At 52.6% G+C, this 13,076-nt stretch overlaps 1 protein-coding gene across 6 annotated transcripts in view; it reads right to left on the bottom strand.

Moving 5' to 3' along the window:
- PCSK6 (proprotein convertase subtilisin/kexin type 6) overlaps nt 1–13,076 on the bottom strand; it is a 189,973-nt gene that overhangs the window by 123,392 nt on the left and 53,505 nt on the right. For all 6 annotated transcript variants that reach the window (XM_033852286.2, XM_033852281.2, XM_033852283.2 and 3 more), the window contains exons 3-6: nt 4,885–4,995; nt 4,227–4,370; nt 2,745–2,821; nt 407–495 (exon numbers count right to left, since the gene is read on the bottom strand). In XM_033852286.2, the coding sequence (XP_033708177.1) occupies nt 407–495; nt 2,745–2,821; nt 4,227–4,370; nt 4,885–4,995 (421 nt within the window). The remainder of the gene's footprint in view (nt 1–406; nt 496–2,744; nt 2,822–4,226; nt 4,371–4,884; nt 4,996–13,076) is intronic.

Below are 13,076 nucleotides of genomic sequence, written 5' to 3'. Positions count from 1 at the left end.
CTCTGGCTAAAGCCGAGGGACAGGGCAGGAGCAGTGGGCCAGGATGCTCGAGCGGGAGTTGGGGCCAAGGAAAGGCCTTCGTCCCAAGTGAAAACCGTAAACCCTGCTGGGAGAGTCAGAGGGAGGGCAGGATGGGCAGCAGGAGGGGACCCAGGCGGCCTATTAGGACTGGTCTGCTTGACAGCGGTGAGTCAGCAGCCGGACCCACAGGACCCGCGGAGGCTTTTCAGGCAAACCAGTGAGCAACACCTCTGCCTCCAGGCCCCTGGCAGCGTGAGGTCAGGCCCAGGGTCCGACTCGGCCACCGAGGCCAACGGAAGTGCCACTGCTGAGACTCGCAGGAGGGACACGTGCAGTACCCCTGCCCCAGGCCCGAGCCCCCAGGCAGCACACTCCTGGGCCTTACCTCCGATTTTTGCATTGTACGCGATGCCCACGATGCAGTAAGAGTTGTTGGCTGAAGCGGCGACCTCTCCCGCACAGCGAGTACCGTGTCTGAGGCAAAGGAAAAAACGAAGTTAGGACTCCGCCAGCACCTTGCAGTGGGTTCAGCCCTGCTCAGCTCTCCTGCAAGAACAGTCATTATCCCTAAGCCCGGGGAGGATGCTGAAGCCTTCTCCCCACATCCCTTCCCATCGCCCCCCGCCCTCTGATGGCTGCTCCGGGAGGGGCATCAAGTGGGCTTTTGCACGGGCCTGGACCGTCCCGTTCCCCACCCCCACCCCGCACCCAGTAGGCTGGCAAGGCCTTCCCGCCGCCCTGCAGACACGATGCTCCCGCATCAGGCTGAGTCTCCTGCTCCGGCGCCAGGGGCCCAAGCATCCCTCCTCCCAAGCTCTGCGTCCCCGCGACTGACAACACAGCGTAGACGCCTGCCTGGCTGCCGAGCTGAAGTAAGAACACATGAGACCCTAGATCCTGTGTCCTCTTGTGTCCCCCTCCTCCCACCCCATGCTCCCCTCGGGCAGCACCCCCACCCTTCCCACGGCCATTGCAGCAGGAGCCGAGGAAGAAAGCTCGAAATGGAACACTCAGCGGCGGTGGACAGACTAGGAAGAGGCCACCTGAAAAACAGATCGCTCCCCTCGGGTAATGACCCCGTTCTGCAACATGCTGCACCGGGTCAGTTCCTCCAGCAGAAGCCAAAAAATACCGGCGAGTTTAAGGAGCATATCTCTGAGAAGAGTCCACAGGGGATCAGAATCACTGAGTCAACTTTAAAACCACCTTTGAAACTAGTCCAGGGCTCATGCATTAGCCCTGGGGAGGCAGCCCTCTGTCCTCCGGACCTCGTGCGCCCACAGCCAGGGCTGCTCCCAAGTCACGCAGCCCACCGTCCCACTCAGCATTCAATCCTGCCCTTCATGGATCACTGTGCAGTGTCTGGATTATCCCTCCTGGCTCCCTGCACTCGGGGCTGGGAGACCAGGCGCCCTGCACCACTGGTGTGCTGGTGGCTGAGTGGGAAGGGCACCTGGGGACGTGAGGCTGGGGCCTTTGCAGGCTCCCTGGAGCGCCGTGGTCCGTCGTGCTGACTGCGTCTGCCGGCCGAGCCTCCCTGCACGGCACCCTGTGGGCACCAGGATTTGAACCCCAGAATCAAATCAACCACAACCTAAGATATTATGGACGAAGACACACCTTGGCAAGCGTCGTGTCAACAGTGGAGAAGAAAGGGACTTCCCTGGTGGCGCAGTGGTTAAGAATCCACCTTCCAATGCAGGGGACATGGGTTCGATCCCTGATCAGGGAACTAAGATCCCACATGCATGCCACAACTAAGAGTTCACATGCCACAACTGAGGAGCCCGCCAGCCACAACTAAGGAGCACACATGCCGCAACTAAAGGAACTGGTGAGCTGTAGCTAAGACCCGGCACAACTAAAACAAATAAAATACAATTAAAAACCAAACCAAACCAAACCAAAAAAACAGTGAAGAAAGAAACAGCTTCTGTTCTTCTCTAAATATTTTTGGAAGAATGAGAAGAGCTTGGGGCATGGGGCATGGGGCATGCTGACTGAGAAACGACAGGCAGGACACAGCAAACAAGCTCTAGGGCTGGGCTGGGGAAAGTGGACATCACCCCCAGGGCTGCCACCCACGGAGCCGAGTCACCTGGTCTCTCCAGACCTCCCGCCTTCATTTGCAAAGTGATGATCACAAGCGTCACTGACTGAACACCCTCCGTGTGTGTCCCTCACCCATCACCCGACGCCCACCCACAGCCCTGGGGCATGGGGAGCCTCAGGCCACGAGACATCACCCAGCCTGCACAGAGGCACACAGCCAGGCCCAGGATCTGGGCCCCGATTTACCCAGCATCATTCACTCTTCTGCCACCTCCCTCGTGAGGTCAAAGACAGACTCAGAAAGGCTCGGATATTGACCCATGCACTGTGGTCTGAACACAGCCGGCTGTGGAGACCACAAGATTTAAGGGTTACTCTTTTCAAATCCAACAGTGTTTCGAACAGGAACGATGCTGGTCCAACATCCATTGCTAGCTGACCATCAGGGGTGACACCCCTTAGGAAGGGGCCGAATCCACCGAGGCTGCCTTGTGCCTGAAGGGCTGTGTGGGGCTGGCTCCTGGCTCAGCCCCAGACCCAGCCAGGCAGCCGGAGAGGTGCCTCTGACCTGTCACAGTTCCAGGATCCCGACTGTGGGCCAGCTCAACAGTGACTGCAGGGAGACGGAAAGGGAAGCAAGGAGGGGCCGGCCAAGTGACCAAGTGACATACTTGTTCTCATTGCTGGCATCATATCGCGGAGACGGGTCGTAATCGTTTCCGTTGACGTCATAGCTCGCATAGGAATCCTAAGAAATGAAACCCTCGTGACCGAAGAGAAATGGCCTGGCATATCACAGCCCTGCTTTAAATTGTTTTTATGCCTCAATTGGAAAGAGAGAAAAATGCACACTTGGTACTCCCTTACTATAACTATAACTATATATATATAAAATTTTGTACACATATATATATATGTATGTATATATATTATGGTGGGAAATACACATAACGAAATTGACCACCCTAACCATTTTTAAGTGCACAGTTCAATGGCTTTAAGTACATTCACACTGCTGGGCAGCCGTCACCACCATCCATCCACAGAACGCTTTTCATCTTGCAAAACTTACAACTCTGTCCCCATGAAACACGAACTCCCCATCCCCCTCCCCAGCCCCTGGCACCCAGCATCTACTTTCTGTCTCTATGAATTCGACTCCTCTAGGGACCTCATGTAAGTGAAAGCATCCAGTGTTTGTCCTTTTGTGACCTAGATAATGTCTTCATCCATGTGGCTGATCCGTGTGGTCGCGTGCATCAGATAAAGGTTCATCCACGTGGTAGCAAGTGTCAGAATGTCCTTCATCTTGTATTTTTAATATGTATGTTTTTGTGTATATACTTATAATCATAGTATTCGTGTAATATCCTAACATCCTTTTAAGACACATTATAAAAGCTCTCCAGATGGTTGACTTCAAAACTGTCATCTTTTGCAAACTAGTATATATAGGATGGATAAGCAACAAGGTCCTACTGTATAGCACAGGGAACTATATTCAATATCCTGTGATAAACCATAATGGAAAAGAACATGAAAAAAAAATATATATATGCATATTTGCTGCACAGCAGAAATTAAGACAACACTGTACCCCAGGGGCCTCATAATACTAAATACCTTTCTCACATTTACTATGTGCTGGGCTCTCTCCTTTACATTTATGAAGCCATTTAATCCTCACAATTACCCGAGGAGGTAGTAGTCCTGTTACTAACCCCATTTTACAGAATGTGACACCGAGGCACAGAGAAGTCAAGTAAATTGCCCGGGGTCTCAGGGTTAAGAAGCCGCAGAGCCAGGACAGGAGCCCCAGCAGTTTGGGTCCTAAGCCCACGTCTTAACCCTGCCATTTCTCACGTCGCTGATGTTGATCTGATGGCGACCTCCATGCACACGTCTCTGAGTTTCTTAGGACCCGTTCCCAGAAGTACATGTGAATCCTCTAACATGTGAACGAATCCCTCTGCGAACCCCTGGCTCCGGGTAGCAGGGGAGCTGGGTTCACCAGCCCACCCTGCTCAGTTTTCTGTACTGTCTGATACAGGGAGGGGTAGGCACCTTATCGTTTTATAAATGTGTCCTTGTTTAATGACCCACGCAGTTGAATGTCTCTGCGTGCCAGTTGCCAGTTTTAAGGCTTGACTTACATAGTTTGGGGCCAGGTCGGGGTGATTCCGCTCTATGCCATCATCCAGGATGGTGACCACCACGTTTTTTCCCGTGTAGCCCCGCTTCCACGCCGCCTGGACATTCATTTCTGATCGGCAGCGACTGTTCTTGTCGCCACAATGCTGCAGGCACAGAAGACACAAAGCCCCCCGCCACAGACACACCTGACACAGACCTGCAAACCCAGCAGAGGTGCTCCTATGCTCATAAGGGAATACGGAGAAAATGCTTTCCCGTGCCTGATAGAGCAGAATCCTCTTTCTACCACCCATTTCTGGGAACGGTCCACGTGGAGGGTCTACTGCTTCTTCTGCCCCGGCAATCTGTCCATCACTTTCCCAGGACACCCACCGCCCTTCAGGGGCTCTGTTCACTACTCACCATGTAGTGACTCATACACCATGCAGCCAACGCTCCCCTGCTCAAAGAGCCCCTCCCCTTGGACTTTCACATAATTAAAAAAACTTCACAAGAAAGCTTGTACCTCACAGCATTAAAACAGGAGTTTTACGCTCAGATGAAGTGTGTCTGTTTGGAGCTGTCATGAGAATTTAGCTTTGTTGGGGGAAACTGACCCATCTCAGAAACACAGCACTACAAACGCTCCAGGGACAGAGAGGCCCATGCCCTACTCACCATGTACCACATGTTGGACCAAATGGGGTCGTTGAAATAAAGGGCCTGAGGGTCACTTCGCACCTGTCTCTTCACCCTGCGTTTAACTTCTTGTTGTTGGAGCCATTTCACCTACCAGGGAAGAAACGCAGTTACTTTTTGTTTTAAAAACGATCTCCTGGTTTCACGTGGCCTCCTCGTAGGTGCTCCAGCTGTCCTTTTCCATGAACGTCTCTGTCTATTAGATGTCTTGGATGGTAAATTCCAAGGAGATGTTTTCACTTCAAGTGATCATATTTGAAAGACAAGAACTAGTCTGGGTCTGTAGGGGAGGGAATAGGACCACTCTCATAGAGTTTGAAATGATTCTACTGAAAAAAAAAAAAAGACCTTGTGAAGTTGCCAACAGATTCTCTGGTGACCCTTGTCCCTAATTAAAAGGAAATACATGCAAGGGTATGAAAAGAGTGAAAAGAGGGGAGAAACCGGTCAAATGGCGATCAGGAGTTGGAAGTATAATGTTTTACAGGGAGGATACGGTTAATTATGATAATCCACATATTGGCATTTTTAGCAGCTTCTGCAAACATGGTACCAAAGCATGTACAGAAAACCTAAAAAGAGATATAGCAAACTATTAATAGCAGCAATTCCTTGATGGTGACACTATTGTTCATTTTAAATTTTAAAATTATTTTAAGGGTTTTATAAACTTCTTTCAATCGGCATGATCTGCCTTCACAACCAAGGATAAAAGCTTGAGAGGCAGGATAAATGTTATTTAAGAGCAGGAATCCAGGAGGCTGGCTGCCTGGATTCAAAAGCCAGCCCCACACTCACCAGCTGTGTGACCCAGTCGGTTAGCCTCCCTGGCCTCACCTGTATGATGGGCATCACTGTGGCCTGTCATGAGGGAGCACTGGCATATAAACTGGCATATAAAGCATGCACATCACTGCTTGGCACATGGCTGTATTATCCTCACATGTGTGTGTGTGTAAGAGTTGTTCAAGGTGGAAGAGTTTTTTCACTTTTATTTATTTACCTATTTATCTTAAAATTTATTTTTTTATTTATTGGCTGTGTTGGGTCTTTGCTGCGCTCGGGCTTTCTCTAGTTGCGGCGAGCGGGGGCTACTCTTCGTTCTGGTGCATGGGCTTCTCATTGCGGTGGTTTCTCTTGTTGCGGAGCACGGGCTCTAGGCGTGCGGGCTTCAGTAGTTGTGGCACGTGGGCTCAGTAGTTGTGGCTCGCGGGCTCTAGAGCGCAGGCTCAGTAGCTGTGGTGCACGGGCTTAGTTGCTCCACGGCATGTGGGGTCTTCCCAGACCAGGGCTCAAACCTGTGTCCCCTGTGTTGGCAGGCAGATTCTTAACCACTGCGCCACCAGGGAAGTCTGAGTTTTTTCACTTTTAAAAGATGTGGGACCTGAATCCCTGTGCCCTGAACCGAAACATTTTCTTGGTCCTGCTGCTATGGGCCCCCGATTCAGTACACCTCCCGCTGGGGCTCAGCTCTGCACCGGGGGCTGAGATGGGCAGGATGGGGGCAGCAGGCCCTGCTCTCAGAAGTTTGTGCTCCAGTCAGGGGCTCCCACCACACAGCACAGGGTGTGATGCAGGCTCCACGAAAGCAACAGGTGGCCCAGGGCAGAGAAGGTGAAGGGGAGAAGGAGGATGGAGCCTCCGGGAGGGTGATGATGGGGGACCCTGGCTGACCTGGAGGCCAGGCCAAGGCCGGTGACCCCAGGGGAATGAAGGCACAAAGTCCAAGGGTCAAGCTGCTCCCCTCAGACCGCTCAGCCTCGACCTCCCCACATGGTCCTGAGGGAGGAGAGGACAGCCTCATTCACATCTAAGAGTGACGACTGATCTCAAGGCATTGTTGGTCACCAGGACAAAATGCTTAGAAAGAAATATCACAGCCTGTCCCCCCACCAATGTGACTTGTCTGCAAAACACCAGTAGATCAGCTTCCTGGGAAATGCCGCAAAGAGCTCAAAAACAATTTGGATTAGGCACTAGAACAAGCCCAGGCCCAAGTCCTGGATCATTTATAGTTGCCACTGATAGACACTTCCATGGAAAATAAAACTGTACAGTGAGATACTTTGCTCATAACACCCTCTGATGGCATTTTGCAACTTCCTCATATATTACTGCCTGAACCAGAAAGCTTTACTCAGTATCAAAAACCTAAGACTGTATTTCCTAACCTGCTAGGCAACCTGTTGTAAAGTACAGTGGTAGGCAAGCCACTGACAGCTCCTAGCTCCCGGGATGCTCCCGTCCACCTTGCCTGGCTGACTCACTACCCATTTTACTGGTACCAGTGCCTTCCAACTGTGGTGCCCACCAGGCTTTACTTCCTGTCCCAGAGGAGGTGAACCCTCCTCTTCCAAGCCTGAGTAGGTGACTCCCCCGAATCAGGCAGGTGACATGGGGAAGCATGTTGCCAGAAGTCACAAAACAATCCCCTAGTGGGATAAAAGAGTGAGGGCACCTGGCCTCCAGTCGTTCCTGGGCTCTGGGTAAGAACCCAACTTAACACACAGTTCTGAGGGTCGGCTGTGATGGCCCAGGGCCCACGGCAGAGCTGGAGGCTCTCCTTGTGGCATGGTCCCGGGGCAGCCCTCTCCCGAGACAGGTCATTGTAAGACTCTGAGAGACAGCCAGGCACTGTAGGCCAATGGAACTGGGTATAACAAATTACTCGCCAGGTCTGTGGAGGTGGATTCACAGGTGACCTCCCAGTCACAGAGGCTGACTCAGCCAGCGGTCACTTGGTCAGAGCCTGCTCCCCGTCTCCTCTCTCCAGGCTCCAGCCACTGCCTTGCTTCTCACCCAACTCCAGGAAAGGGCGGGGGCTCCTGGATCCCATCATCCTGGCCTTTCCCAGATTTGCCCTGATTTCTCTGGAGAGCACGACCCCCGTGGTCCCTTATTCGCTCACCAAAGCTGCACTGAGTCTCACTGTGTGTCCGGCGCTAGGTTCTAGGAACATGAGTATGAGTGTAAATACCACTGGTTCCCATCCAGGACCAAGGCCCCTGTCCCACCCTCCAGCTCAGACCCAGAGCTCTGCTTCAGGGGCCCCTCAGGTTGGAACCCAGAGCCAGCTGGCCTCTCCGGGAAGGTCAGGGGTGCCGATGACCCAAATCCAAGTGCCTGAAACTTTAGCTTTCCCAAGAGGTACCCTCATCACGAACAGTGATGCTCTTTATGACAAAGGAACACACAGTTCAGGATCCCTAAGGACGTGTGTCGCTCGTGGAATTCATTCTTCTGCAGAGCTCGCAAACAGACGGTGAGCTGGAACTGACCAATCACAAGTACTGAAATTGAAACTGTGATTAAAAAACTTCCAACTAACAAAAGCCCAGGACCAGATGGCTTCACAGGCGAATTCTATCATTTAGAGAAGAGTTAACACCTATCCTTCTGAAGCTATTCCAAAAAACTGCAGAGGAAGGAATACTAGCGGTGAGCTGGTGGTGATGGGGAGAGTCAGGCTGGGAGGGGGCCAGACTGTGATGTTCTTCCTGTGATGATCTCTACGAGGAAAAGCAACCTGAGATGCTCAGGAGAACTGGCAGCACGCTTCCTCCTCGGAGAGGGCTCGTGCAAGAGGAAAGTCGTCATAGTTTGCTGGCAGTCTGCCCGGCTGTCACTTTACACTGTAGCTTCGTTCGTGCTCTGCTCATCAGATCCCTCAGAACACCTTGAGGAGGTGTTCAGACCTTCTCTTGGTGAAAAAGGCGGGGGGCAGACAGCAGTACACACTGTCTGCCTTTCAAGGCCATAGGAATATACTTGGAAGGTAAGTCCTAAACCCGGGTAAGCCTGCAAATGAGTGGGCCTGGGGCACGTTAAAATACACATTGCGACTAAGCGTGCGTGGTAAGAGCTGAGCTTCTTAGGAAGAGAACCAATCACTCTGCAAAGCCTTCAGATCACTGGAGTGAAGGAAGGGGAAATATCGCTGAGAAGAAAGGCCCTGCTCATTCCACATCACTCTCTTTAGGTTTTGTAGAGAGTTGACTGGTGGCCTCCCAAAAGGTACATTCACCCAGAACCAGTGAATGTGGCCTCCCTTGGGAAAAGGGTCTTTGCACATGTAATTAAGTTAAAGCTCTGGTGATGTGGTCATGCTGTGCCCTAAATCCAATGACAAGTGTCCTTACAAAGGACAGGCAAAGGGAGGTTGAGACACAGGAGGAGGGGGCCTTGTGAAGACAGATTCCACAAGCTGAGGAGCATCTGGAACCAGGAGCTGGAAGAGGCAAGGAAGGATGCTCCCTGAGAGCCCTCAGAGGGACCACTGCCCTGCCGACACCTCAGCTTCAGACCTGTGGACTCCAGACTGTGAGATAACGCATCTCTGTTGTTTTAAGCCACCCAGTTGTTGGTCATTTGTTACAGCCGCCCTGGGAGACTGATACAGGTTTAAATCACAGCCTTGATCAGGGTTGAGATTTTAAATGTTTGAGAATCCATGAGGCTGTCCTGCTAAACGGAGGATCCAGAGGCCCCCAGAGGATGGGCTGAGGCTGCAGGAAAAGCACTGGAGCGGGGGTGGGACTCAAGGCAGCAGCTCTTACCCAAAATTTTACTTCTTTTAACTTCGTGCAGGATCTTTGCTGTGACATGTGGGATCTTTTTAGTTGCGGCATGCAAACTCTTAGTTGCGGTATGTGGGATCTAGTTCCCTGGCCAGGGATCGAACCTGGGCCCCCTGCATTGGGAATGTGTAGTCTTAGCCACTGGACCACCAGGGAAGTCCCCCAGTATCTGAAAAACCAGAACAGAATGGCCATCCCAGTGTACCCAGCTCTGGCTGGCAGCCTCACCCACACAAGCCTGCAGCCCCCACCCTAACGGCTCCCCCCTGCACATCTCAGGGCCCTGGACACCTCTCCCTGCCGTTCTCTGAAACTAAAGCTGCCCCAAGGTGGGTCCTGCCCCCTATACCCAGGTCCCTCTCACCCTCCTGATTCTCCTAACTCATCAGCACTAAAGCCCACCTGTCCCCCAAGTCAGAACAAAGCTGGGATCCTCTCCAACACGAGTGTCACACATTCCATCTCCTCAAGGGGTCAGGATCCCATCCCCAAGATTCACCATGGCAACGATCCCCTGGCATTTGGACGGTCACGTGACTCTTGGGGTGACCCTGCCCCATGACTGATGCATGATGTGGTCTGACCCCCAACCAGGGCCTCCTCCAGCCCCGCCTCTCATCCCCCTGGCACCCCCCCCCCCACAGGCCTGACTCTCACGGTGCCCCTTCACTGGGCCAACTTACTTGTGTTCCACTTTAACCCTCCCCACCCTGGCATCTTTCCCTGACACCCAGGGAGGCCAGGGTGGCCCCCCGGGCTCCTGTGCCCCCACAGGTGTGTGCGTGGTGATGCTGCCTCCACCCCAGGACATGGACATCATCTGTTCAGAAGCCCATTTTCCCCCAGAAGGAGGGATGCGTCTCCGTCACGCTTGTTTCTCCAGCTCTCAGCCAACACCTGCCTGTAACAGGGACCTGCTCAGCAAAGATCTGCTGGACTAAAGTCCTGTCCTCCTTCTTCCTGAAAAGGCAAATTGAAAGCTGACGCTGCAAAGTTAGGTGTGTCTCTGCCAGGGGCGAGGGGCTTCCCTGACCTGACTTGTCCGGCACGGACCGCAGCTGTGGTCGGATGTGTCCAGGGTCGGTGTGACTACCCTCTGCTCCCCACTGGCCTGTGCGGACAGCGTGGGCTGTGTTTCACTCACCACTATACTTCTGTGTGCCAGGCGACGCACAGTATACAGAGGAGTTCACTAAATGCTCCCTGAACGAAGGAATGAAGTTAAATGAATACGCTTCAGATATAAAATATGTTGTAACCACAGTCAGACTTTCAGAAACACTTTGGAGTAGACAGTGCGACTGGGTCTTCATGACCCCCAGGTGACCTCCGTGGACTTTTTGTGGAAGATCAGTGATTCTGGACAAGAGCAAGGTTTGCCACCTGCAACCCCAGCTCAACACAGAGTATCTCTCCTGGGCAAACCTCTATAAACCTGTATAAAGTGTCTTGACCTCTTCAAAGTCATATTTTGAAGGTGGGACTTCACTCTGACCCTCTTCCTTTTATCCATTTTCTGTATGTTTCCCGTTAAACATTCTTGTCACGAAGACTTTATCATCTTCTCATGAAGAGATGAAGAGCAACGCTTTCTTTTGGAGGCAACGCTTCCTCCAGCTTTCTTCTTGAGAAGTCAAATTAAAATTCGGTATCTGTTGAATGTCACTCTGTAGATAAGAGGAGGTAAACTTAAAAGATGCTAGAGGGACTTCCCTGGTGGTGCAGTGGATAAGACTCTGCGCTCCCAATGCAGGGGGCCCAGGTTCAATCCCTGACCAGGGAACTGGATCCCATTTGCATGCCACAACTAAGGAGCCCTGGAGCCTCAACTAAGGAGCCCACTTGCCGCAACTAAGACCTGGTGCAACCAAATAAATAAATATTTTTTTTAAAAAAGAATGTTAATAAACTACTCCCTTAAAAAACTTTATGTTTTAAAAAAAATAAAAAGATGCTTAGAAAGAAGCCATGTAAACGAGCAGGATCCCAATCTGCACTGCCGGTCGTACAGCCGTCCGAGCGTCGTCTAGGCAGGCGCGCCTTGGGCAGCCCCAGTGCATCCTCTTCCCGGGGCCACGGGCACACTGCCAGGACAGAAGGCAGCCTGGCACATCAGTCCTGGGTTCAACAAGCGCAAAAGGGGGTTGCTGTCACGTTGTTTTCAAGTTTCCTCCTACGAGCCAAGGCCACCAGAGAGAGCATGAATGACCCCTGCACTCCACCCAAAGCCACCACACGCCTACGCTCTGCCCTCTAACGGGCTCCACCAGGCTCGGGAAGCCCCAGGGCATCTTTAGGAGCTGGTGGGTCCTAGAAGGGGCTCCAGGGGCTTTACTCTGAGAGGGAGCTAAGGCAACAAAGGCTGTTCTCCGAGATCCTCGTCCCCATACCCTCCAGATCTCCACCGGTGCGAGGGGAAGAGCAGTGCGTTCTATTTAGGGTTCGTGTTCATGCACAGCTGTGTCCAGGGCAAGGGAGACAGCTCTGGCCAGCTTTCCCTTTTCTTTTCCCCTTATCTTCATCAAAGGACATTTCATTCTGTCACTGTGTAAGGACAGGGATTCCCTCCACCGTTTGCTGTGACAGAGGCAGCCCTGCCTGCAGATCAGGGCAAATCCTTGGAAGATGTCAGAGGCCAGACCCCCAAGTGTCCAGGGGCCCCCAGATCCTCAGGCCTCTTCCAGGAGAGAACAGTGCAGCGGGAGCATGGGGGAAGGTCAACCTTTGACCCCGTCCTCTGTGCCTCAGCCTCCAGCTGAGGGAGGGGCCGAACCAGCCCATTTCTGTGACCCCTGCACTCAGCAGCCTGGACCCTTACATCTCAAGTCCCGTCAACACCGACTGCTCTCAACAACTGTCCCAACACGTGTTGGGTCAACTTTCCACCAGCTGAAGAGCACTGAGAAGTTAACTCACCAAGTGAGTATTCAAAGAAAGGAAAATAATCCTCCCTGACAAGTGCGCGTCACCTTACAGTTTGCAAGGACAGGCAATGGTTCAGGCACGTAGGAGCTGAGTGGTACCCAAGCTGGGGACTTCCCACCTGGGGCCCAGAGATCCTAGAGGACGGAAGGGCAGGCTTACGTCCCAGGAACCCCCAGAAGCTGTATGCAGAGCAGCGTGGACATGAGCACATGACTTCTTTTCTCCTCTGGAGAGAGAGAATGTCCACAACCTCCATCAGCTTTGCAGAGGGGCCTGTGATTCCGACATGGGTAAGAAGCATGGGACTCAGCCAGGCTCGTGGAGGTGGCAAGTGGATTGGGGTCCGACTGCATACGAGGATTGATACTCCCACGCTTATCTTCCTGGGGCAGAGGGCACCAGCCCCACAAGCGAGTGATGGTTAAACAGCCTTGTTAGATCATGTCTCAGGGAGACGCTCGAGCCCTCCTGAGGGTACCACCTGGGGTGGGGAGGAGATGCCGGGTTGCTATGGAAATCCGTGAGTCAGGGCAGTAGAAGAGGCAGAGGAGAAGGAAGACGAACCAAAAATCTAAAAGCTGATCTAACTCAGCCTAGAAGACCTCCCCCTCCTCCTCCCACATCACAGAGGCAAGCGGGGACCCAGGCCTGTCCCCCCTTCCTCAACAG

Source organism: Tursiops truncatus, chromosome 2 (genome assembly GCF_011762595.2).
Source record: "Tursiops truncatus isolate mTurTru1 chromosome 2, mTurTru1.mat.Y, whole genome shotgun sequence".
Taxonomy (NCBI): Eukaryota; Metazoa; Chordata; class Mammalia; order Artiodactyla; family Delphinidae; genus Tursiops; species Tursiops truncatus.
The sequence above is the reverse complement of the archived record's forward strand: the minus strand, read 5'-3'. Positions and strand labels throughout refer to the sequence as shown.